Source organism: Pelmatolapia mariae, linkage group LG4 (assembly GCF_036321145.2).
Source record: "Pelmatolapia mariae isolate MD_Pm_ZW linkage group LG4, Pm_UMD_F_2, whole genome shotgun sequence".
In the NCBI taxonomy this organism is placed as follows: Eukaryota; Metazoa; Chordata; class Actinopteri; order Cichliformes; family Cichlidae; genus Pelmatolapia; species Pelmatolapia mariae.
In genome coordinates this window covers 23,038,101-23,064,807 of record NC_086230.1, presented here as the reverse complement: position 1 = coordinate 23,064,807, position 26,707 = coordinate 23,038,101, and the positions used below count along the sequence as shown (strand labels likewise).

At 38.6% G+C, this 26,707-nt stretch overlaps 1 protein-coding gene across 3 annotated transcripts; it reads left to right on the top strand.

Moving 5' to 3' along the window:
- Positions 1 to 218: 218 nt before the first annotated feature.
- On the top strand, positions 219 to 26,595 carry LOC134626281 (protein tweety homolog 2-like). Of its 3 annotated transcripts, none has more exons than XM_063471956.1 (15): positions 219 to 364; positions 484 to 690; positions 3,568 to 3,740; positions 8,872 to 8,983; positions 13,269 to 13,489; positions 17,092 to 17,187; positions 18,659 to 18,731; positions 20,620 to 20,689; positions 20,787 to 20,842; positions 22,024 to 22,116; positions 22,200 to 22,292; positions 23,209 to 23,351; positions 23,469 to 23,654; positions 23,752 to 23,830; positions 25,147 to 26,595. In XM_063471956.1, exons 2-15 carry the CDS (start codon positions 562 to 564, stop codon positions 25,225 to 25,227), a joined length of 1,605 nt encoding a protein of 534 aa, XP_063328026.1. In that variant the 5' UTR covers positions 219 to 364; positions 484 to 561; the 3' UTR covers positions 25,228 to 26,595. The 3 variants fall into 3 exon arrangements, with proteins under 3 accessions (XP_063328026.1, XP_063328025.1, XP_063328027.1); XM_063471955.1 differs by having other exon boundaries at positions 219 to 391; XM_063471957.1 differs by adding an exon at positions 24,833 to 24,908 and having other exon boundaries at positions 219 to 690.
- The last annotated feature ends 112 nt before the right edge of the window (positions 26,596 to 26,707 follow it).

Below are 26,707 nucleotides of genomic sequence, written 5' to 3'. Positions count from 1 at the left end.
ATATATATATATAGCACTGCGGGCTATGCACGTGTTCTCTCTGTCTCATCAAACACATATTTGGCACTCTTAGTTCATAAAACTTCCCCCAGTGCGTTTCTCAGTGCTGGAGGTCAACAGGATACTTGAGTGTTGTGCGTTAAGGGCGTGGGCCTTTCCTACTCGACTTAGTAAGCTGTCACGCCTTCTGAAGGAGGCAGGTTTATGTCGTCACACGATCCCTTGTCTGGGATGCAAATGTTTGGCCCGCAGTGTATATGTTTTTTTCTAGTTGTAAGACAGCAGTTCATTCACAACTATGGGAGCCGAGGTGGAAAATAGTGACATTCAGCCAAAAGGAGAAGTTCCGCTTTGAGACTTTGTGGTAATTTCACAGACTGGAAGTCTATGGGTAGTGCATCTTTTATATTTTATTTAGTTAGTTAGTTTATTTATTATTTTCAGTTTTTTTATTATCATTATTTTACTTTTCATCAAACCCAGGAATATTTGAGTGCCAACATCTCTGAAGGAAGCCCGTCGTCAGTGGTTTTGGCGGATTGACTTTTCCACGAAGTAGTAATGGCTACTGCAAGGCTTGATTATGTTGCTCCATGGTGGACTTACTGGCTGCACAATTTCCCTCACTTCAATTTCTTTTTCCAGACGGTCGACAGCACTTTCAAACCGGAGGAGGCGAGCTATCAGCAGGTTGGTAACTGTAGTTGTGGGTAGAGGCGCACGTATTTTCAAAATAATCTCACTAGAAAATCAGTGCTGTTGTCCATCAGAGACTTCCAAAAGCAGTAGTAAGCATATTTAGATATGCCGTTACACAAAAACTAGGCAGTCTGCTTCGGTTACATGTAGCTTTTCTATTGACCCTCTGCGAGAGCCACCAGTGTGGCTCCCTCAAATGTTTGATCCAGATATTGGAGCGTTAAGAACCCACGTCGTCCTGCAGTTCTCACATGATAGGACACATGACCTGTATTAACTAAGCTGGCTCATGTAGTAAACAACAGTATTCCGGTATGTCTGTTTTCTGTGTGTATACAGAATTAGGACAGGTTATATAGATTATGTTTGTCTTACTGGTCCAACACAATTTCATTTGTACATTTACTCAGCTGTATGTTTGGACTCCTATAGGCTCTTAAAAAATATGGAGAAAACAATAGTAGAAGCAACACCACGAGAGGGATGTCAGCGTTTTTCCTATCAACTGTAGTGAGGATGGGTTGACAGATTTGATTTTAATTCAAATAATTCATGATGAGTTCATATGAGCCAGACAATGAAAATTGCATTAGTTAATTTATGACAGCAAATGAAAACCTTGTGGTCGGCTAATTTCTTTTGTGGCATAAAGTACTCTTTACAGATCTAATTAAAAATAATATTTATTAACATATTAGTTTATCATAGAAAAACAAGCTTCCTGCACCACTTATTTTCTGCGCCGTGTTCTAAAACAAATGCAGAAAGCACTCCAAAACTAGCATTACATCCTCCTTTGACCCCGGGTTGTTTATGAGTTGAAAATTCATCACCAAGAGACATCCCCTGTTGGTCCTTCACTATAGTCTTCTGTTGAGGTCCATCATTGAATCCCAGCAGTGTCACATTACACTGACAAATCATAGATAGTCTAAGGCTCTTGCAGAGTCTTTGAAACCTGAAAGTAATTACCAGTGTTCATTTGACACGCTGGTCTTCCTTTTTTTGTTTAGTTTTTTTTTTTTTTTTTTTTTTAAGGGAAAAGTGGAAAATTCAGAGCAGCTACAAATGCATTTTAAAGGCTTCTTGTCTGCTTTTTTAATTAAATTAGACAGGCACACTTACACCTACTTTATACAAACACTCCTTTTGGAAGATAAAAGATCAATGACCTTGTGATGAATGACCGTACCATAATTGTTTTCTGTCTCACTTTTCCCCCCCTCTCTCCTGCATCTGTTGCTTTATTGTGGCAATGCATTAAGTGGAAATTGAAGTGCCTAAATGTCTAATTACAAAACAATTGAGTGGAAAATTAGAGGAATGAGTGGAACTAGCAGCATCATACTTATGGGGGCCCTGAACTGAGTTCTAGTGACAGCCAACCATCAAGGACTACACAGCAACACAGGACTCACCAACAGTGTCCTCAAAAACAGCAAGGACATTATCGGATTAAATGCTCAGCCAGGAAGCGAGCTAAGGTGGAGCAGCTTAGCTGGCACCGTTATTGTACTGCCTATTTAGTTTAAATAATGTTACAGTGTTGAGTGTTTGGTTTGCTTTAGAGTCACTTATTTTATTTTTTTAAATGAAGGCTTTAAAGTAGTTTGCATCAACAAGCTACAGAAAATTTTTATTGTGCTGCGATTCTTTGGTCCTCTTTGTTGTGATTCAAGTTGCTCTATGTCAGGTTGTATATCTGATAACCTAGTTTGTAAGTGAAATATATCAAATGCTAGCTTACTTGTTTGCAGAAAGTAAAAGCAATATGGGGCTCAGAATGGCTTTGCTCCGAACAGAGTTTGAACAATGAAGGACCTTGGTAGAATATGCAAAACAATATCATTTAAATTCGGTTACAGTGTCAATGCCTCCAAATGGAATAATTAGTCACAGACATTGTAGTCATAGAATAGCTCTGCTTAGTCAGCCGGAAAGAGACATTGTGAACTTGTGGGCATTAAAACTTCCAGCACTTAATATTTGCAAGTAAAATCAAGGTCTTGCTTTTCTTGGGATTGTTTTAAACTAACCAAGAGTTCAGATGTTATGCTTTTGAACTTGCAAAATGTTCTCAGCAGTGACGAACACTGGAGATTTTTCTGGGCTTAATACTTTTGTTCTAACACTAAGAGAAGGCTGCAAATATTTGTCAATCCCAGTACTATTGTGTAGTGTATAAAGACTTTAAAATGTTTAGGGGTTTTTATGATGGTGGTGTATAGACAGATTGACTGACAATGCTAAGATGCTATATGCATTGATTCATCTACAGTGTGCCTGGAAACTGGGAACAAAATAAAAAACCCCAAAAAGTTTTGTGCTTTTTCTCCATCAGTGGTTTCCCTTTTCTATCTATCCTTCCGGCCTCAAATATTTTGTTCACTCAGAAATCACAAGACTTAATGAAAGGCTTTTGTGTCACATGACGCCTCCTCCTTACAGCCTTGAATCATTTCTGTTCTCCTCTGAGCCACAGTCCATATTTTGCTATGGCACTTCAAGGTTATCTGGGAGCAGCATTTACCCAGTTTTTTTAGCCCTCTTTGCTGCATGCAGCAATCAGTAGTGTTAATGCTGATGATATAAGTGATATGGCTAAACTCCACCTTAGAAATATCTCTACACACAAGTGTTGTTTGATACTGATGGGCTGTCAGGTGACCTTTCGGGTGTTGAGGGTCAGCTAGCCTGACATTCGCAGACCACACATACTCTTTGACTCTTTTGATATTTGCAGAAGCAGTCTGCTGAAAAGCTCTTGACATATTTTTCAGGGTGAAATCACATCTTAATCATGACTTTAACAGATGGCATCTCTGTTTTTCTGGCACTTTTTTTCTCCTCTCCACACTTCTGTGTCAGTCTTTGATAATTCTAGCATGTGTTGGTGCAGTTGGTCTTGGGGTGAGCCTGCTGGTTCTGGCAGTATACGTGGTGTGCTTGTGCTGCTGCCGCAGGGACATCGATGAAGACACCAAAAGGCCTGATACCTGCTGTGTCACCTGGGTTGCCGTCATCACAGGTCTCATCATATGGTGAGTCAAAATGACAAAACAGTGCTATTGCGTTTCACACTACATCTGTATTATAAAAGCTGTGTTTTAGTTCTGAAACGCTATAAAAGTGTCTTCTCTTAACTGAGAACAACTGCATTGCTATTGTTGAATATGTAGCTAATAATAAAGGAAGTTATGCTCACATTCTAATATGCTTTAAATTACTTTCAGCAGCTTCATGCATTTTTATTGTGTTATTGATTTGTGAGATTAGGATAAAACTGACAGTATTGCAGGCTGCAGGAACGAGAGCCCCACTGATTCTGCTTGCTACAAAGTTTCAGCTTTTTCCATGTGTGGTGTACAAACAAAACAGGTTTAGCTGCTCAGTTTCTGAGTGACAACGTCATAGCAGTGCTCTAATCAGCTGATCGCCGAGTGATCAGGCTGTTAAATCCATCAGCTGACACCCCCTCAAAACTTGGTACGGTTAAATATTCTACCTAACCAGATTTTTGCAGCCAAGGATTTGGCTCTTATTTAGTTTTCGGTTGTACTGCCAAGCATTAACAGGCAGGGAGCATCCAGAAGACCTGCAGAGCCACCGTCCCTGACATAATTGCACTTTTGCATAAGATTTAATACACTTGGAAAAAGATGTTTTGGCAGTAATCAAATGATTTCTCTAAAAAGCTTGATTGAATTTATGTAAAGATCCGCTTAAGCTTGTGACAGTTTTGGGTTTTTAACTTTGTTAACGTTCTCTGTTCATATCCAGCCACTACCAAAGCACACACGGTTGTTCTGCAGTACTAAGTGACTGGGCATGACACGGGTTAGCAAAGAAGCTCTGGTGTATACAAGCTCGTTACAGTGGATTACATTCATTTTAACAAAGGGAGTGCTGCATACGACATCCAGTTAAATAATATATCCATGAATAAAAATGATATTGAAATGACTTTAGATTGAGCCAGAGTAAAAGTGCACTTTCAGTGAACTCTACTTATTCTACATAAAATTGTACTTGCAAATAATAGATTATGAAGATGTTCTATTTGACGTATTTTTTGTTTTATGGTGCAGTCATTTCTTTCCAGCTGTGGCATGATCAGTTCATCCGAGAGTGTGTTTGTTACATATTTCAGAGCAAAGGCAGACACACAGTGAGACAGAAAAACCCCTTGTTTAAAAAGGCACTAACTGTCCAGCTTTTTTTTTTTGTCCTCTGCTGTATATCATGGGTTGTTTATTACATAAAATAGAGACTTCATTGTACTTTCATGTCATGTAAGAAAGAGCTATTTATATTTCATGAGAACCCTATTCATTTTCCAGCTTTTAACTTGGCGTGATATTCGCAATGAATTAGATTTCAGTTGTGCTGTAGAACCTAAATAGAAAAAAGGGATTTAAGAGCTGCTGAACCTCTGCGGATGATTATTCCTGACCCCAGGAGGATGAATTGGGTAAATTATGGTTAGAAAATAAATCTAACATTCAAAAATCCCTTTCCTCCGTTGTTAGCCTCTGTTATCCACTTTATTATAGGTGCAGTGTGCTGGTCTCTCCAGAATCAAGGCATTGTTCTGTTATTACTTGTTCATCCAGTCCAACCATTTGTTCAGCTTAAGCTTTGAATACTAATGTACAAGCGTTTAGTTGCTGTACGGTCTGTGACGTGAGCCGTTCTTAGAGGAACAAAGCCAAATATCCTGGTGTGCACATTCTCTATGGTTTTATATCTTAGTGTGTTGGTTTCGATTAAACACCTACTGCTGCAGAGAACCTTTTTCCACAACCACAAAACACAAATGCCTCCCTGGAGGATAAAGTGCCCCATAATGTCCTGTCTCATTACTGTTTTATTACTGTGTCATTAGTCGCCCCTTTATTGTGGCTCATGTGACACTAGGATGGCCACGGGGTTAATGAAGTGCTTATTGTCCAGACCACCACACATCAGCTGGAACACAGATGTCTTGAAAAGTCTGAAGTAAGGTCATTCAATTTTATTTATTTATTTATTTATTTAAAAAAAAAAAACCCAGCTGAAAATGTTGTAATTCACTAAACAACATCGACACCATTTCAGATTGTGGTTGTTACACATTGTGTCCCCAGTGCCCCCTGTCCTAACCAGAGGGAGCTAGTTTAGTAGCGAAGAAACAGGCAGTGGGTTTTATTACTTACAATATAACAGCAGCAGGATACTGGCAAGCACAAAAAGAAACAGTGCCCTCTAAAAGTCTGTTCACAGTTGAGTGAAATCTGATATTTTTGTTGCTTCAGTCATTTAAAGTCAGCCATTCGATCAAAACGCAACATTGAGACAAAGGTGAAGCTTGTGTTTGAGCTTTTCTTTTCATACACATGTTAACTATATTGTACAAATAGCTGTTTTAATGTTAAATCTCCTTTTCAAAACTGTACTGAACTAAGTTAGGAGAACAATGTCAAATGATATGAAAGAAGTTAATGACGTTAATTATTTTGCTCTTTTCATGCAAAGGCTCTTCAGTCCACTGACGTAACTAAATCTAATTTCATTTGGAAATGCATAACCAGCCTTTCAAAGCAGCGTCTTTCAGGAGGCTACGAGAGGCCTTCAGTCTCCTCCCCAGCAGGTGATGTACTGTGGTGGTGTACAGTACAGGAGCAAAATGACAAAGAGAAATCTCATTGTCTAAAAATGTATGGACCTAAATGTGTGGTTTTTCTTTCAGAACTCCCCACGCTACTGTTCTTCAAATATCTATTTCCTGTTCAAAATTACTCTTTTTTTGTTAGTTTTGTCCTTGTGCAGAGGAGATATTTTTCTGTCATTGTCACTTCTTTGTGCTTTTGTGAGAACACATTCTGGTTTTAGTTGCAGTAAATGAAAGCTAGACACCTACTGAGCTTTTGTCTGTGAACAGTCTATAAAAAAAGAAAAAACCTAGGCAAAGACTAAAAACCAGTCGGTTAACTTACTTTTGCAGTCCTGAAAACCAGGGAAGATCGACACAAGACAGCCATTCATGTGAAATGGCAAAATTACACGTTCGTGTGAAGATCATTATTTTAAATTGCTTGTTTTATTTGATACTCACTTTTTGATTTAAAACTCGCTACACAACTTACATTAATGGCAAAACATTAAATGACACACTTTTGGAGGCAGGCGCATGCATGTAATGATTTATTTCACATGCACAACCTGACAAGATGCATTAAAGTGTAAGATAAAATAAGAAGTCACAGAAGTTTAACTAACTTCTTCTGACTTAATTTTCTCTCACTGCGGAGGCTGTTAGCCGTGCCATATGCCATTCTGACTGTTTGTTTATATGATTTGTAATTTTGCAGCACAGATTGTGTTAAAACTTCTCAGGATGAGTCACTGTGAGAGTTAACAAGGACTGCATTTACCTGTGTGTGTGTGTGTGTGTGTGTGTGTGTGTGTGTGTGTGTGTGTGTGTGTGTGTGTGTGTGTGTGTGTGTGTGTGTGTGTGTGTGTGTGTGTGTGTGTGTGTGTGTGTGTGTGTATGCATGCATATGATATAAGAAAGGAGTCCAGCTCTGCACTTGTGCTGTCTGTGGTGTGACTGATGACTCTATCCCCCCATGCACCCCCAAAATGTATTTGGACATGTTACTCATGTCTATATACAGTGATTACTATTACCTACTGAAGAACTGTAACACTGCTCATGTAACTGTACACTGTTAGCAGTAGGGGTGCATTTTCTTTGTCGGTTAGGACACTAATCCTCCCTATTACAGGGGCTCAGGTGTAGTTTCAAAAGGCTAAATGTAGGTAAGAAAAAGGGATTTTATATTCCATTTACATACCTGCTCGAATATTGAACAAAATATTTCATTATATTGTACAAGTCAGCCACCATTTTCTTTACACATATATAGCTTCAAAGGAGCCATACTTTCTTGTAATATTTTGCAATGAATTAATGGGATTAATTAGTGCTGTGTCTACACATAACAGAAAACTTGATTCCCAAAGAGCTATTAGTCAAAAACTTGGCATAGCATGTATTGTGTCTTTAAAAAGTTTGAGGTAACTGAACAAGTGGAAGACACAAGAAGAAGTAGCAGGACTGGAAAACATATCTACAGCTCAGTAAGACTTGGGCCTTGCTGGGGGATGAATCCAAATTTGAATTTTTTTTTCTTAATTAGTCGTCAGTATTTATGTCATCAGTACTTATGTTGTACCTCAGAGAAGGGGTACAGGAGTGAGTGCCGCCATATGTAAAATGCGATGGTGGTTCTGTCATGGTTTAGAGCTGCATTTCAGCCAGAGTTGTAGGGGATGTTTTTAGAATTGATGGAATTGCAAGTGCGGAAAAGTACCGTCATGTTGATCCAACGCCCGATGCAGTCTGGAAAACATCCAATTGACAACAATCCTAAACACACTCCCAATGCAGCAGAAGCATGCCTGGCCTACCCAGAATGCAGACATCAACATTAGTGAAGCAGTGAGGGATCATCTTGACAGACAATGGAACAAAACGCAGCCAACATCCAAAGAAGAGCTTTAAATGTCTTTCAAGAGGCCTGGAGAACTGTTCTTGAAGACTACTTAGAGAAATTACAAGAAAGTCTGTTTCCCTTATATCCTGTATTTCCATTTGTGATTGCACGTTTCAATAAAACACTGCACCCATTTCCTGCTTTGCTAGCAAAATGTAAGCAGGGGCTTAAAACTTTTGCACAGTACTGTATATTTAGTTGAAAAGTTTTTACTTGTACTGAAAAGTCATTTTCAGGTAAAGTGCAAAAGGTAAAGATAACAATAAGCAAAGCAGATGGAAACTGAAGAAAGGAAGAATATAAAATGTACTTTTATAATCTGCGATATTTTTTTTTTTTTTTTTTTTTGCTGCACATAATGTAGTGAGGGCGAAGAACAAATCAAAGCAGAACAAATTATACTCTGTGATAATACTACATTAACACATACAGCATTGTTTAAAAATCACATCCCCTTTCTTTTTCTTTTTTAACTTAATGACATTTATCTTAGTTCCACTGTAATGACCCCATACATACCAATGTCAAAAAGTAGCATGATTGGGTGGGGGTTGGGGGTGGGAGGGCGGTTGGGGGTGAAGCAAAGTTATTTTCTTTTATTGATTTATTTTGTATGAATTTCTGTCTTCCCCAGTTCTGCTGTTGGAGTGGGTTTCTATGGGAACAGTGAAACCAATGATGGGGTGTACCAGATGAACTATTCACTCTACAATGCCAATCGCACACTGGGTAACATCAACAATCTGGTGAGAGAACCCTGCCAAACTCTGCTCTATATTTCTGCAATTGTAGAACCATAAAAATCAAATGTGTTGTGTTCTCAAATGCTTTGTTTATAACAGCTGAGTAATTGTGGGATGAACCGGCAAAGCGTGTATCAGAGTTATGTAAAAATACGAAAAGGAATTCTGCAGAGAAAATGCTTCATATATTACTGCCAATTACCAACAATCTGATGATGGCAGAAGCATAACGATAAAGCCCTGTTTTACAGCTGATAAACACCGCAGCTCCTCCACTTTAATGGGCCGTACATCTGTCTCAATGCAGCAGCACCACCCCACAGGGGGTCTGTATCCACTTTTTGTCACAGTAAAGGAATTGAGGTGCCTGCTGTCTCAGGATTTGTAAATAGGGATTATTTCTGTACAAGTCCTGACCTGCATTCGAGGAAGTTGTTTGGGAGGCTTAGGGTTGATGTGGGAAAGGAAGAGGAAGGAGTGCAAAGGCATCAGAAAAGGGCCTTGCAAGAAGCAATAATCACAATGAGCAGGGAGAGGATTAACTCCCATCTGCAGTGCATTAATGGATGCTAAGCCTCTGCTCTTTCGATCGCACTCAGTCTTACTATCTCCACTATATGTGTGTGTTTGTGTACATGGTGGTGTCAGTATCACACATGCTCTTAAAGTACTCATGTGGAGGCATATTGTATTAATGTATGAACACAAACAGATTAGTGATCATGCTAAATATAAAAAGATGCATATTTCCTCATTTTTGGTTAGAAAGGAAGGTCTTGATTTGGTGTAATGGTCATAGGGAAACCTCTGTTAGTTTATACCTTCATTGATATAAATGTGCCTGACAACATTTATCACCACAAACATTTCTCTTTATCATGCAATATTCAGCAGCATCACAAACTGTAGCCTCAAAAATGAGGTTGGATCAACACCTCTCTAAAGCAGTTTCACACACAAACTAAAACATTATGGCCTTCATAATAGGCTGTATATATTTCTGGGCCCTTGTGTTGTACTATATTATTTTGAGCTCGGTACAGCAAATAACCTGGAAAAGGGTGTAGTGCTTTTGTGCTGTGGGAAGTAAATGGGATTCGGCTTTGGTGATTCTGCATCCTTGCTACTGATGCTCTCTGAGGTATCTTGGTATTGATTTGATCCTAGAGCATGATGTACTGTATACTATGGCTGCATGAGAAGCTTAGATGTTCCCCTGGGGATACAAAAGCATTCTCTGTAAAATTATAGTTTGATGCAGTGTACTCTACTTACAGAGCTGATGAGCTTACTGACGGGTACTCCTGCAAATCTAAAGGTGCTTTAACTTGTGTTTGGTTGTGTTCTTGACCTTTCATTGATATTTTTATTGGATTAAAGTTAATTATTTCAGTAATTTGCTTTAATATGAAGACTATTTTCATTTTGTATTTTGCATTTCACATTCTGAGTTAATATCATATCTGTTAAGTAAAGTAAATGGGAACAAGAACAACCAATCTTTACTTCCCCGGGGCTCCAGTGAGGGTTGAGATTTACAGTAGGAGCTGTTTGGCTCTACTGATTGCTTTGTAAGGCTCTTCTAATCACAAAATATGCACTCTTACACTCTGCGAGGGATTATCATGCATCATAGAAGGAAATATTTGATAAGGAAGACAATTTTCCCTTTGCTATTGAGGCTTTTGAATGTTCACAGCAATCTATATTTCATCCTTACATTCAGTGTTCAGGTTGCAATATTAAGGGCTCTTCAGTGCTTCCGCAAAATTATAGATGAGAAAACATGGGAGCCATACTTGATAAAAATGTGTGCCTCCAATATACAGCAGTGGTAACTCTCTTACATATAATTCTTCTTTTGAAAGTGAAAGCTGGCTTGTGATTCTTGGAACAAAATGATTGCGACTTCCTGCACCATACATCAGTTCCCTTTAAATGTCTCTCCTCAGGGTCTTATTTCTCAATGTATAACCTCACTTCACTTTAAAGTGCTATATTTTTTTTTATTGTCACACCTAATACAGTTAATCTTATATAGAAATCACTGAAGGCATTAAGCAGAACAGTTCGGTTGCATGTTAAATTGGGCTTTTGAGCAGAGCTGCTCTGAGCCCCAAATCGGTCTCATTTAACAGCCATGTCCAAAATGGAGACTCCTCCTTGTGACCCGCTTTCAGTAAAAGCGAGCTTTAATCCATTTTAAAGAAAGACGGGACAGTCGAGATTAGGGAAATGTGGATCACCCAGAGCAGCTAGCTGATTGATCCAATTTCTCACAGGCAGGCAGACTGGCTTGCAGATAAGATTTGAGGCGTTGTGGCAGGAGCTGTGAGGGATGATGAACATAGAGGTGGGAGTGAGAACACTTACTGGCAATCGTACGCTCCACCCCTTGGGATAGCTGGATTGGAAAATGGGGCTTTATCTTTGGTGCATCTCTACATGGATCAACTTTCTAAGGTCTTACTCAAACCATCAGGCACTTCAACTCAGTAAAATTGAATCAGAAGTATTTGAAAAGTTGAAGTGTCAAGGAGAAGTAGATACGTGTTTATCTTTGTGGTGAGTTTTCATAGTGTGAGAATACACAGGCTTGCTCAGAATTCTTGAATGTGTTGAAGAAGCCGTGGTTACAATGGAGAAAAGATAATAGATAACAAAAGCAGAGCTGCTGCATACTGTCACAGATTAGAATACAGAAAGTAGCATCTGTTCAGAATTAGTAGGGCCTCCTACTCACTGTAACGTTAAGTGCTCTAGCAAAGTCATTTTGGTGGGGGTGTCAAACTAAACTGAGTTTTGGAGATCTCTAAGGGAATTTTTTTTTAATATCTTAAAGTACACACTTTTTGACAAAAATCAAGCTTGTTTTTTAGTCATTGTTGAAGGTTTTTCCTTAAACAGATAAATAGTGCAGCTTAGGTTAGCACAAAGACTGGAAATCACAAACTTGCCTCACTCTAAAGATACACAGATCCACCGATATTCTTTTAAACTGTTTGAAAATAATTCACCGTTATTAGCAACATAGATTGGCATAGAGTCCCTGCTTAGAGCTAGATACAGCTGGGCACTACCCAGGTTGTAATATAACAGATGTTAGGCTGTTTTACCCAGTGTCCAGTCTTTGTGCAAAAGTTAAACTGACAGGAACATGTTACTCCCTGTTGTTTATCCAACTGATGATAATTTCAATCTGTCCAATTTCTTTCCCATTCCATCCCTGTGTAAAAGTATCAGTAAAAATAGAAGGCCACACATTGCAAATTCCAACCAAATTCCAGTTTTAGAAAGACGAGATATGAAATATGTTCGTATTTAAAAAAAAAAAAAAAAAGTATCCGCCTTTCATGCAGGTCAGTGAAATCAGTGAAATGTGCCAATTTTTAACTACTGCAGTATCCACAATGCACTCACCAGACACTGACATGATCGCATGGTTGCTGCAGATTTGTCAGCTGCACATCCATGTTATGAATCTCCCACTCCACACATCCCAGAGTTGCTTGATTGGATTGAGTTCTGGTGACTGCACAGGCCATTTGAGTACAGTGAACTCACTGTCTGTCAGGAAACCAGACTGAGATGATCTGAGTGACATGGTGTGTTATGTTGTTGGAAAAAGATGGAGAAAAAAAAACATTGCGATGTGCTTGCTTTGGTGTTATATATTCACTTTCAACAGTAGGATTACCCTTCCATTCACATTTGCAGAGCAGATTGTGTTACTAATATCACTTTAAAAGAGAATAATACACATAATGGGGTCAAGATATTGTGGTTTTAACTCTGTTTCCCATTGGTGTTTAAATCTACTTGTTTCTAGTTCTGTTGCTGCTGTGAAAGTAGAAGCATTTGCTGTGTCACATTTTTTTTTCTTTCTTTTTCTTTTTTTTCTTGTTCAAACAAAAAAAGGAAAATGTATTTGCTCTTTTCTACCATGCTTCCACCCACTCTGTTCTCACTATCAAAGACCTGTGTGATAACAGGTCTCCCCGGTTTTCTTATCAGTATTCTACTCTAACATTGTTTATCTGAATAAAACACATGGTTGAGGAGAAAAGTTAATCTTTTCTCGAGGGAGTGCTTCTTTGTTTCTTTCACCTTTCTCTATATTTTCAATCAGCTTTTAAAAGAATATTTGTTTATGAGTTTATATTCCTGTTTCATTCTGACCCTATTTTCTCTTTTACTTCTTTTGACCCCCTTTGCCTTTTTATTTTGTACTCGTGGTCTTCTTTTTGTTCTTTTATGTTTTTATTTCTCTTTGCTTTTTGTTTTTTAGGTTGCAGGCTCACTGGGCAATGTGGAAACTGGACTCAAACAGCACCTGGAACGCCTGGATGAGATCTTTTCTACGAGACCTGACTACCTCCAAGCTTTACGTTTTATGCAGCTGATGGTCAACAATGTCATCCGTGAGCTGACTGTTCTTCCAGACATCAACAAAACCAATTTCGACTTGGCAGCCATTGCAGACCAGACAGCCTTCATTGAGTATTACAGGTGGGTGGTGCCTTAACACATCCCCTGGGTAGTGCACTTTTCTTTTTTTTCTTTTTTTTGATCTGCATGTGAATGAAGTAAATGCACTGCTCAGAATGGGACTGTAAGTGATCCAGAACAGGCACAGCAGATGGGATTTTATTGATCTCCCATCCGGAACACAGACCGGAAAAGCTATTTTTCCTAATTGCTAAATAAATGAAAGCTGAAATTGAGCTTTTCCCCCCACTGTGCGGCTTCAACTCTAATATGAATTGCTCTCATAAAACGTTATACGTGGCAGAGTGACTATTAGGCTGTTAATGAGCTCCTTACCTGCAGACTTGTGCTCACATTAATTCCAGATATAATACTGATGCTGTTTTCTTTTTAAGAAATGTGTTCATTTCAAAATGTTAAGAGGGATAAAAAGAATCAAATCAAAAAACAGAGAAAAAATATTAAACTCAATCAGTAATAAATTAGTCCAAATGAATAAAAAAATATTCAGTTGCTAGTGGAGGCTAATTTAGAAAGCTTAAAATGCTGCTGTGTCAAACTGTGAATGAATTCTTATGATCTTCTGTTGATTCTTTTTATATTGAAGTGCATAAGACTTTAAAGACAGATCATGCTGTGCACTAAGGTTTCCAGCAAGCCTGTTGCCCACTTTATTTTAAGCGTAGATTTGAATAGATGAAAATATGTTCCTTCCGGGTGATGTGGTAGCTTCAGCTGTAGGAATTCATTTATCAGTGAAACAAGAGGCTCCTGAGTCACACTTGCCTAATGCCAAGTCTGACTCAGGAGCTAGGGTTTATCTCGTGTCAGCGTGGGGGATCATACAATATAATTGTCATCTCAGATGTTAACTAAAGTGCTGTTTTTAGGTTCAGCTGATCGAATACGCTCACCAGCTGCTTCATTACACCTCACTAGTACCAGGTTGGACACCCTTTTGCCTTCAGAACTGCCTTAATTATTTGTATCATATAATCAGTAAGGTGCTGGAAACATTCCTCAGAGATTTTGTTGCACATCCACGATGTGAATCTCCGGTTCCACAAGAGTTCCAGAGGTGCTTTATTGGACTGAGACCTGGTGACTTGCTTTTCTTTCCCATAACTATAGATACAGAATAGCTTCATGTCTTCAACCTGAAGCCATCCCATTGATATGCTTTATTATTTACATAAAATTTTGACCCTGCCATCCGAATGTTGCAGTAAAATTGCAACATTCGGATAATTTTATTGAGCTAATGCAACTGTGTTCAGTGTGTTCAGAGATACAGTGGAATCCTGGCTTACGAAGACCCCATTTAACGAAAAGTTCAAGTTACGAAGGCACTTAACGGCAATATTTCTGCCCGTGGTACGGCAAAATGCCCACGTAACGAAATAGATCAAATAGAAAATTTAAAAAATTAAATTAAATTCCATAATGTTATGTACATGTACATGTACGTATGTATGCATGCATATGTATGCTTTCTTCAACCTCCGCCACCTCCTCCTCCACCAAAAACTTCGTCTTCAGCCAGCATCGCCTCACTCAAAAAGCGATGGAAAAAGGTGCTTCGACTTACGAAAATTTTGACTTACGAAAGACCCTCTGGAACAAATTAATTTCGTAAGTCGGGGTTCCACTGTACTCTTATGCATATCTTTGGTAGTTATTTGAAATACTCAGACCACCCTGACTGTGGAGCTGAAAGTATGCCAAGAAAATATGCCACACACTATTAGAACCAACCTGAATTGTTGATATAGCACAGGATGACTCCATGTTTTCTTACTACCAACATCAACTTCTGGCCCTATCATCTAAATGTTATAGCAGAAATCAAGACTCATCCAGTCAGATACCAACCTCAATAATCTGTTGTCCAATTTTAGTGAACTCATGCAAATTATAAACTCAGTTCCTGCCTTACATTGTGGACTTGCTGTTGCAGAAGACCACACCATGTTGTGTGTTCAGAGATGCTCTCATACATATCTTTTGTTATAATGAGTGGTTATTTAAAATGCTCAGACCACTTTTCTCCCAGCTTGCATGCCAGAAGTAGGTTGTTTAGGTGTTTATGTTAATGGTTCAACATGTTTTCCAATACACCAGCCAGTAAATGCTGGATGAAAGGTGAAATATTAAAAAAAAGGAAAGATTATACTACTTATGCTGATGAAGGTAAACATTTTTTGTACATTATGGAGGTATTTTATTGCAAACATTTCTTACAAGCGCTTCAGTATACACAGTTAAATTAAATCACTTTCTCTAAAGTTGTGAATATATGCATTCCTCCTGCATATGTAGCCGAGTGCACCAAGGTAGTAAAAAGCACCACTTATTTCAGGCTCATTTCTCCGTCTCTGTGGAAAGCTGTTTGAGTCACCTAGCCCATGGTTATGTACAGAGTAGGTAGTTTTAGACAGCGTCAGATGCATTTCCATATTCAATTTGTTTACAGAGGATTTGGGTGTTTGTGCCACATACTAGAGGTTTTTGATGCAGTTGAACTTCTCTGTAATAACTGTCTTATATAAACACTTCATTCTGCGTGTTTGAACACCTTAATAACTCATTCATCTATTTTAACTTGCGTGATAAGATAAGATAATTATTCTTTTTTGTTAAATATGTGTATAGGTTATGGAAATCCCTTTGAATGGGATGTACATGTTTCTGTATTTTCATCTATTCCTTTATATCAGCTTCAGTATTGATGTCTGTTATTCATGACATTTGAAAAAGTTCAAACATAGCTGCCATTGTACCACTGGTAGAGACATAATATCCCTTCCATTAATTGCATGCATCCATACTCCCATACTCACTTGTTCTTTGTGTCCTATTACCACATCTTTTAGACTGCAGATACTTGACACCAGTCTTCTGGGTCATAATCAAGTTTCATGCAGCTATTGGATTGTGAGCTTGGACTGCTGTTTTGTCAGTGCAAACGGCGAATGTCATTATTCAAGACAACAAAAAGACAAAATATTCACAGTTATAATCAAAGTGACAGTTTTGTGAACTCGTTGACTTTCAGACTGAAATATTCCAACACTTACTTGAACTAGAAACCCTGCTAATTATGGTTGGTCATAAGTCAAACTCTACAAAGGGCTTGGAGAGTATATTGCGTCACCTTGAGGATCTTGTCATTGTATTTCTAATGGCCATTTTAAGAGTAATCATGTTCAACACAATGCCGCTAAAAGACCATAATGTCTAATTCTTGGAATTATAGATTTTTTTTTCCAGTATGCTGGAATTGTGGAGCTAACAAATAGTCATAGTAATTTTTCTGTGTTTGACTGGTCAGACCACACAAACGCACACACAAACATTGGCTATTCTATTCCTGTGAAGGACATTTTCAAAGGAAAATTAAAAATTAATGTATATAGATTTCTGGTGTTGAATTATTAAACCAACAAGCCGGAAATTACCTGAAACAGATGGGCTCTAACTATGCGACAGGAATGCTGATAAACTACGCAAAGCTCTCATGAATACTGTTGCAGACATATGTTCAGCCAGTACTTCCTGGTGCTTGTAAATTTGCATGAAATATGCCGTCTGTAAATAAAATGCTTCTTTTTCATGTCTTGTAGATGGCTGATTTATTTGCTGCTACTGATCCTGGATCTGGTTATCTGCTTGGCCATGTGCTTGGGTATGGCCAAGCATTCTCAGTATCTGCTCATCACGTAGGTACCCTGACTGTTTATATGAAGGTATTCTCTGTACTGTACATCTTTTGTGTGAGTTCTTTTCTTCTCTTTTTTCCCCCCCTCGCAATACATCTTTGTTTTCATCGGCCTTTGCTCACAGACTTCAGACAGACAGGGCACCAGTCAGCTTCTCTGGCACCGTATAGGTCACTCCATTAACAACAAAAATGATAGTATTACATCTTCAAATAGCACTTACAAAGGCACTGGGCCTTACTCCTCTCCTCAGTGAATTGCCTTATTTCCACATGCAGGTGAAGACCACCTCTGACACACACACACACACACACACACACACACACATTAAACCAAGTGAAGTAAAATGCAAACCTCTGAAAGAAGAGTTGAACATTTGATTTAGTAAATTGCCACAAGTATTTTGAACCAACACTGATGTCTGACCAGCATACCCACAATTCAGACTTCCCTTCCCATTTGCCCAATTTATTGCAACCTGCGTGTCAGTGTTAGCAGATGATGCTCAGGCTCGCTCTTCACATCCCTCTCTGATGGGTTTCACTAATGCCTATTGATCGGCTGAGTAGGATGAATCTGCTCCCTTAACTAATTATTAAGTGCTCTCAGTCTACTTTATTGGTGCTTTCAAGAAGGTCCGTGGAGTGAGTTGAGAAGCAAAGCCCTCTTCTGCCTTTTTTTTTTTTAATTTTTTTTTTTTTACATTCATCGGGGGAGGGGGAGGCATCCTCTTCCTTTTTGTTGTTTCGTCTACTTCATGTTCATAGCCTCTTTTGGTTTTTTTTTTGGGTTTTTTTTTCAAGCTTATGCCAGTGGTCTCTTGTAAAACTCGTACTTGTGAGCTCTTCCACAGTGTTTACTTGACTTTGTTGAACTTGTCACTCTTTTTCAACAAAAGGAATCAGATAAAAGAAGGGTCAGAGAAAGCAAAGGTTGCGGGAGCTTTTGGTTGACTGTGACACCTTGTAGTGATTGGCAGCTTATGTAACATGATTGATAGAAAATACAGGGAATAAAAGTGCTGGAATGCAGCAGGAATGCACGAATGACCAAAGAAACAAATTTCAAGTGGTATTATCCTTTGTTTTGGCATTAAGTGTTCTATTGAGCAGTTATTAAATTTCATATTACTTAGTTTTCTTTTTTTAATCTTCTTTTTGCTAAAGCTTTTTTAAAAAAAATAAATCTAGGGATATCAAGATAAGAATGCAAAGAATTACGAGTTCCTTTATATTTGTATCACTTACAATGCACCATGTGAGCTGAGCCTCTGTCTCCAGGCAGAAGGAGAACAAGTCCCAAAACAGAAGCAGAGAAACTGGAAAGATTTAATCAAATTAACAGGGTAAAAGCATGGGGCTGAAGATCATTGGCACAAAGGAAAACTGATTCATCTGATTCTGTGATTTATGTGATTCTCCCTATATCTCTTAATCTGTCACCCTCACTCCCATGTGCTGTTTTCCACTAGGATCATTGGTTTTGTTATACTGTCTCTGATTCTGAGCTGGGCCTCACTGGGAGTTGACACTGCTACAGCTGTGGTAAGAAAACTATACTTCTACTACTTCTGAAGTACACTTCAAACTTTGATTAGAAATATTGAAATTAGACTGTTGGGGTTCTAAATAAAACCCCAAACGAGTGCCTGCCAGTAAACCTGGACAATACATGAACATCTTAGCAGCTTAAAAAGTGTCTGTGTCTGTTTGTCTAGATTACAGTGGCTCGCTTTCCAAGGTCGCCCAGGCAGTAAAGCTGATTACACATCCTTAGTCTTTTAGGTCCATCATCCCTTAGCCTTACTGTAAACCAAGCACTTTTGTTCCTTTAATTGCTACCTCTGCTTTCTTCAGAATCTCTTTTGTGATTGTCCAAAGTTTTATTTTGTCTTTCAGGCTCCCCTTATTTCTGAAAGATTGTTCTCTCTTCCTGGTTGTACACCATGTGTTCAGAGCATCTGGACTTGGTGTGTTTAATGGTGCTCGTATTAGGGACAGTGTCTGGGGTACAAAAAAAAAAAAAAAAATAACCCGTTGGTTCCAGCATTCCTCCATCCCCCACGCCGAGAAACCAAACATCTGTGGATTATCCTGCTGGATCTGACATCTGGACAGCTGTTTTAAGTGAGGCAGTAAAAGAGAGGGTGAAACAGAGCGGGGAAGATAGCATATTTTAACCTGAAATTAACTACATGTGTGCGATTCACAGACATCTGTGGTTCTTGGTGAGCTTCTCTGCAGATGGAAAGCCAAATGTGCAAAATCCTGGACAGTGTCTGTAGCTTTGCTCCCCTCATTATAGTTGAAAAAGGGCTCTGCAGTAAAACTTCTGACCTTTCAGGCTTAACGCTTGTTGTTCTAGCATGCAGCTCTCCCTCCAACTCTGTTTTGTCTTAAGTTGAGGTACTCTCAATGCAATCTGTGACTAGCTCTTGTTATAGAAAAACTAGTCACAGTTGTTTATCAAAGAACAGTCTTGAATGATTGAAGCTGAAATGTAGGACAGCATGCAAAACAAGCTAGAAAACATATTGCACCTGCACATCATTATTTAAAAAAGAGAGAGAAAAAAACCTGCATGTGCAAAAACACAGTGCATTTTGAAAGGAAGGTAGATGATGGTTGTGTCCTAGAAAATATTCATAAATTTATACATATTTGATGAGACCTAGCATAAACAAAATGTCCCCGCTAGTATAATGAGATAACGGTGCCTGGCATGGTGCTGTACAGTTTTTGCAGAAAACAAAGTCACATGATCACAGTTGAGTTAAGGGTGTGTTGAACATCTGAAAGTAAAATGGGGTAAGTAGAAAGGCTAGAATAGGAAGTAGAACTGATTTTTGTGTAAGCCTAAGTTTTTCTTTCTTCTTTTTATTTGTAATTTCATACTGTACTGTTTAACTTTTGATTGGCTATTGTCTTTTGAGTTATCATTTACATTGAGAAGCTCTAGAAAGACTTTTCTTGATTGGGGATGTCATAAAATTAGAAAGGATATAAAACTGATATTGGATCCTTCACCATAACACATTCTTTGTTCTCTTTTAACTTAATAAAATTAAAGAGTATCTTGTTTCCCCAGCTGTGAATTATCCATGCATATGACAAAGCATTCTGGTTATTTTTGTTATATTTGCCTTTTTATAATAGCTTTGTGTGGGTTATTTTATGTTCTGAGTAGTAAGTGTACAGCAATTGCATGATCTTGACCCCTAACTGTTTATGCATGCACATTAGCAGCTCTCTGGGGAAGAATTAAAACGCGTGGAAATATTTAGTAGATTTCACCCATGGTCAGCAAAGCGTGACATGCTCTACACGGTCAATAATGTTTAAAGTCTGTTCCTATACCACACAGTTTTTGCACTTTATATGTGCTTCCTGGTGTATATAATAGTAGGTTGTTTTTTTCCTTTTTTTCCTACAGGGTATAAGTGACTTTTGTGTGTCTCCAGACAAGTTTATTGTCAACCATACCAAGGATTTTCTAAGTGCAGGTAATTAATGTCCACAGACAGATTTGTACTGACAACATCTCTCTGTCAATGGCTGTTTAAACAAAATGCTAATCTTTCTATTTCTTTCACCTCCTAGATGTTGCACACTATTATTTGTTTTGCAGTCCGAATCTACCAAACCCGTTTCAACAGGTACTGACTAAAAGTCCAATCTTAGCTTTGTGTTAGCACACTGCAGACTCTTATTATTCATTTATTTACCATTAGATGCCAAGCATATATATCTTTGTGGAGGCCTAAGTGAGCCCTCAGTTCTGATTTAATCATGCAAAATGCTAAAGTTTGATAAAGTATGCTTCTTTTTGTATAGGTCTATAAAAACTATCTGCATCTTATACCCTGTGCAAAGTTTTTGCCCCCTGGTACTCCTGCTAGAAACATTTTTATTCAATTTTCTGACATCCTGCATTAAGCCAGCCGCTCTTCTTAGAGCACTCAAGTTGTGTTGGTTTATTTTTGAGTTTAAAGATATAAATCATCACTTTTTGTTTGTACGCCTTTTCAAAGAAACATTGAGAACCTTTTGCATGTTCCAAACAAGCTAATTATTGGTGCCTGAAATGCAGATAAATTGTTTTCTGAAGAGAAACTGCAGAAAGACACAGCTGTCATACAGCCTCAATAAAACCAGTTTGAATAACACAACCTTGGCACTTAACTCCTTCTATTCAGAACTCACTTAGACATATAGCCTTGTCTAATAAACATCAATCCATGTTTGGCTCTCTGTGTGTTTTCTTTTGCTTAAATTGTGAATCTGATGCCCAGATTCAAGTTATATCCATTTTCCTGTCACACACACTTTCCTGGCAACATTTCAGAAAATTTAGTGCTTCTTCTTATGTGTTGTATTATTTGTATAGTCTGAGGATTTCTTTTGCATGAGTGATTCTGCATCTGTGTGACATCTATTCACTATTTTGTGGAGGATAAATACATGACCAGTAGTTATTACATGCATTACATGCTTGGTTATCATCGTACCCATTTATGGATTAAACTGATGCTTGTTAAGTAGGTAAGGATGATCCTTTCTCTGATGGCCTAGTTGGTATAAATATTACTCTTTTGTTTGTGCTATGGGTTGGTGGTGCTAATGGGAGGTGGGAGAGTGGTGGGCGAGACGGTTGGTGGCAAAAGATAATCTGTCTGGAAACAAATGTGTCCTCTGTTAAGCACATGATAAAGCCTTACTTAACACCAAATTACTTGTTGACATGCTGCTCTTAAACAATACCCTCCTTATTAAGATCCTCTTATTGTTTGTGGTGGATATCTATGTGTGTGATGCTGGAGTGATTATGTTTTCCCAGTCTTTGACAACTTGCCAGCGCTCCCTGACTACCATGCAAATCCAGATTCAAGGCTTGCTGCAGTTCTCTGTGCGGGTCTTTCCCACTGCTGAGGTACGCAGCTGGCTAACAGACTTTCACACTAGACTGTGGAAATGTGTGTATCATCTTCTCCCCTTTTATACCTTGTTGTACAGAGAGACCTTTTGGGAATCCAACGACTATTAAACTCAACAGAGTTCAGTCTACACAAGCTAACAGCCTTGCTGGACTGCCGTGGGCTACATAAGGTAAGGTCAGATTCTGACCAGGACACTTTTTAATGGGACTGCTTTGTAGCATAGCTCAAAGCCACTCAGAGGGCCAGCTTGACTGATTTTCCAACGTTATCTCTATGTACTTCACATACGCTGACATTTATACACACCACTCAAATTGTCAGTCACCGCGTATGTAACAGACCGACTATTTGCCGCCTCCAGTTTTTCCAGACTGAAAAAGGAATGAAATGGCTTTTGCAGGTTTCATTTTGTTAGAGTTTTATCATTTAATGAAAATAGCATCTCATCTGCTCTGATACGAGTCTGCTGTGGTAATGGGAACCCAAGAAGCAGGTTTTTGGATCAGCAGAGTCTCTGATAATTCTATTAAATCCTTCCTATCAGAGATTAAACAAATCCATAAAGATAAGCTAAGATATTAGGGCTGCCTTATTGTTAGATCAGGTTCAGATTGGGGACTTACTCAAAATGATGGTTAATGGAGGGCTACAAACATTCCATAGTTAAGTGTTATGAACATCAGTAATGAGGATCCGCAAATATAGGGTTATGCAGTAACTGAGTACACATGCCAGACAAATTCAAAGACTGTTTCTCAGAGCTTGTTAGTCAAATATAACGAGCAATGCGAAATGAGAATGCATCTGTGTAATGCATATCATCAGAGTAACATGAGCTTGTCTGCGTGTCTCAGTTCTGCCTTTTGGTACCTCTGCTGTGAAATCCTGCAGCCCTACTGCCCTCCTCAGAGAGGTGGTTAAATTTCAGATTCAGTTGTAACATTGTTCATGGTCTAAACATAGACATAATCTGGCCTTTTTAAGGAATTTAATATTATTTGCACAGGTGTCATTTGTCAAAGGTAATACAGTATGTCCGCTAGTGACTCACCGTATTGACTGTGTGCATGTATATATTCTTCTAGGACTATCTTGATACCCTCATGGGTGTGTGCTATGATGGGGTGGAAGGGCTCCTCTACCTCTCTTTGTTTTCTCTTCTGGCTGCCTGCGCACTCTCTGCCATGCTGTGTGTAATTTTCCGAGTGTGGACACTAATGGGCAGCAGGTCAGTGCTGAGCGACCCCGTTACCCCATTAGTAATGCCTACAGTGCACTTCTGCAAAGTGTTAACGCATGCACTCTCTCTTTCTGTCTCTGTGCGCGGGTGTACACTTTCATGCAGGGAAAAAGAGTACGATGACATAGATGAGGAGGATCCATTCAACCCCCAAGCTCGTCGGATATCCTATAACCCCCGAAGGTCCAACACGCACAGTTTCTGTAGCTATACCACAAGCCTTGGCAGCCAGGCCAGCCTTCATCCACCTCCTCAGTCAACTTCTAGTGTAATGTCACCCCCTGAATACATGTAAGTTTAATAGCAAATGATGACGCTGCTTATTTTTTCTTGTTTTATTAATGTATGAGTTTCACCTCTGTTTAATGTCTTTCCCCTTGTTTCACAGGAATCAGTCCATGCTGTTTGGAGGAACCCCTCGATATGAGAATGTGCCACTGATAGGGCGAGGATCCCCGCCTCCCTCGGTGCGTTGGCCCTACGGGGCTCTAGTGTCCCTAGTTTAATGGCAGTGATGGCATAGTTGGCCTCAGCCCCACTACAGTACTAACAAGAAGCATGTGCCAGAAATGTAGCAATGTTGATACACCGCACACAACCTTACACTATCAACATTTAGTGAAGGGAGTTATGTTGCTCTGTAAATGATGGAAGACTGACCTCTACTGGCTGTTGACTGAAGTGTGTTCATTTTTAGTGCATTACTAATCTTTAACTACAGTCATATATCCTTTTTACATTTGGCTGTTTACACTGGACTGTATTTCTGGTTCTCAAAAAGGAATAGTTTAGGTCAGATTAGAGATCTAAAGATGAAACAAGCAATACTGCCAGCTCAATCTCACATCATGTATCTATTTTTAAAGGAGGGGCCTCATAGTCTAGAAGTGCATGGTGTGCATCCAATGCTGGGGCTAAATGATAAATAATAGATAGAACACTTGTAAATCCACAGTTAAAGTCTCTGTTGGTTGATTTTCTTTTATATTAAGTTTTCTGCTTGTGTGGCTGACTCAGTGCTTCAACAGCTTTCACAGTGTGCCAAAGACTTGAAACACCGTTTGAGGTGTGAGAGCGTGAACGTGGACTATGCTCAAACCTATTCTTTCCTCTATAAATCACATTTTCAGCATGCATCAAGATGTGTTATTTGTTCCTGTTACTTAAATGTTTGCTATTTTGGAAAACATATTTGCAGTACATTTGTTTTTCTGTTGTTATTTAATTTATTTAATTTTCTGTGACTTTTCTGTGATTTTCTTATCTTTTATATAATCAGTTTCTCATTAAGGCATCTAAATATTGAATATTAACCAATGTTTTCTACCCACCTTTTTAAAATGTCCATTCTTTGACTTATTGTTTCACTCTTGTCTGACTTAATTTGCTTGATTTTTGTATGTTTTCCCCCCTGCAAACCTTTCTAATGATGGTTGCTATGCAAAATGTTTATAACTTGTATCTCAAAGCTCAGGGACCCTTTTAAAGCTCCATAGTACCTCAGCTTTGACTTCCTGGCACTGTTTAACCCACAGAGTGTTGCATGTGAGTGTAACTTATTCTAACTTGTTATGCCCTCCTGCTTTTTAACTTCTCGCAACATTATAGTACCATCCCCTGATTCCACAAACTCTTGATTAAAGACTAGCTTATAATTAAAACAGGTGTTCTGCAAGCTTAGATCAGTTAATAACATATTAATATGTCATATGCTAATCAAAGGTGCTTTTTTAAAGTGCATATGTTTCTAAAATGATTTTTTTCTCATGTATTTCTCTGGCAGTATTCACCCAGCATGAGATCTACCTATCTATCCATGACTGATGCCCAGATTAGACACTTTGGGACTGATTTTCAGGTGTAGCCTGCTGTCTACTGAATCCCTTTCAGTGCTTCATCTGAGATGCTAAGCTTCAACCGACAAGGCTGCCGTCATGGTATAACTCTGTTTACAGGAGTGACAGCCCGCCGTCCCAATCTGAGACATTAAAGCAGGCAATATGAGGTGGTTGCCTCACTGACACACTAATGCAGTCCCTGGAAAGCACTGAAAGTTTTTAATATAGAGGACTGTTCAGTTTCATCTGAAGGCTGTTGTTGTTGTCGTTATCATGGTTTATGGAAATACTGTTGCTCAAATGTAAGCTTTTCTATGAACCAAAATCCACAGTCTTTGAACTCTTTTCAGTATTCTGGTGGTGTGCATGGATATAATCATCGGTCAGTATTTTGATGTAAAGTGAGTGGCTGACTTCCATCATGGCATTTGATTTTTCTTTTTTTTTCTTTTTTCTTTTTTTTTTTGCTATATCCCTTCTGTTTGGCAGCAATATCTTTTATTTTTTGGCCTTTTTGTAATTTCCAAGGGTGCAGTTTGAAAGGATATGGGAAAATATGAATGAGTTAATAAAACAAATACCAAGTATTATAGTTTTGTTTTCATTAGCCAAAGATGCCTTTAACAAAAAGTCAGATGGGCATAGATGATAAAATAATAACTGACTGTTATCACTATTAAAGCAAAATTGGCCATACAAGTAATTATAAAGAAACTTTGAAATACAGAACTCAGTGCCACTAGTTAGCTTTTAAAGAATAAACTGAACATGCAAGGAACATTGTCTACTTTATTAAATAAATCTGTGTTATGTCTGTTTTTTTTATGTTTGCTAATGTATACAGAAAGTCTCATGATTAAATGCTATATTCAGACTTGTTGATCGATTGTTTACTTATTAGCTCTCCACTGATGGCTTAGAAAGACCTGCTGCAGTAATTTCATTAGTGTGGCTGGGATTTGGTGTGATAACCTGTACCTGGAGATATAGCATGGGACAATGGGAGTCTTAGAGGCATGGTTCTCTGTCAGCTCTTCAAAAGAGCAGACTTCTCAAAAATCAAAAAATGCACAACACACAACTGCAAACCAGTGTCCTTGAAGTATTCACCTGTTTCACTTCAATATAATAAAATTGTTCTTTATGCTACAAGACTTTGACCACTTCAGAATCTTATTCTTATCTATGCACCTTGGGAATAGAATAAACTGTGTCAGAGATCCCTAACCTGATACACTTCTGGCTGTAGTCAGTGTTGGTGAAAAGTGTGGTCAGAAATGTTTTCTGTAACACATTGATCAGAGAGGCTGCTGTGTCCTGCAGTGCACCTGTAAGTCTATGTAGTGCTATAAGTTGAACTGAAATAAACCAATAAACTCTTTGCAAGCTGTTGACTTAATTGGCTGGGCAGCCGCTGATCAAAACAAAAAGTGCAGATCACAGGGATTACACTATAGTAGGGATTAAGTCTTGTTTTTCCAAAGCTCTAATAGGTAAGGTTGGCTT

What these genes read in the sequence shown, in the direction of transcription:
- LOC134626281 (XM_063471956.1), top strand. Translation starts at nt 562, where the DNA reads ATGGCTACTGCAAGGCTTGATTATGTTGCTCCATGGTGGACTTACTGG. An exon ending in CAAGGATTTTCTAAGTGCAG is followed by an intron (nt 20,690 to 20,786) that starts GTAATTAATGTC and finishes TTCACCTCCTAG; the next exon opens with ATGTTGCACACTATTATTTG. An exon ending in GAGGATCCCCGCCTCCCTCG is followed by an intron (nt 23,831 to 25,146) that starts GTGCGTTGGCCC and finishes TTTCTCTGGCAG; the next exon opens with TATTCACCCAGCATGAGATC.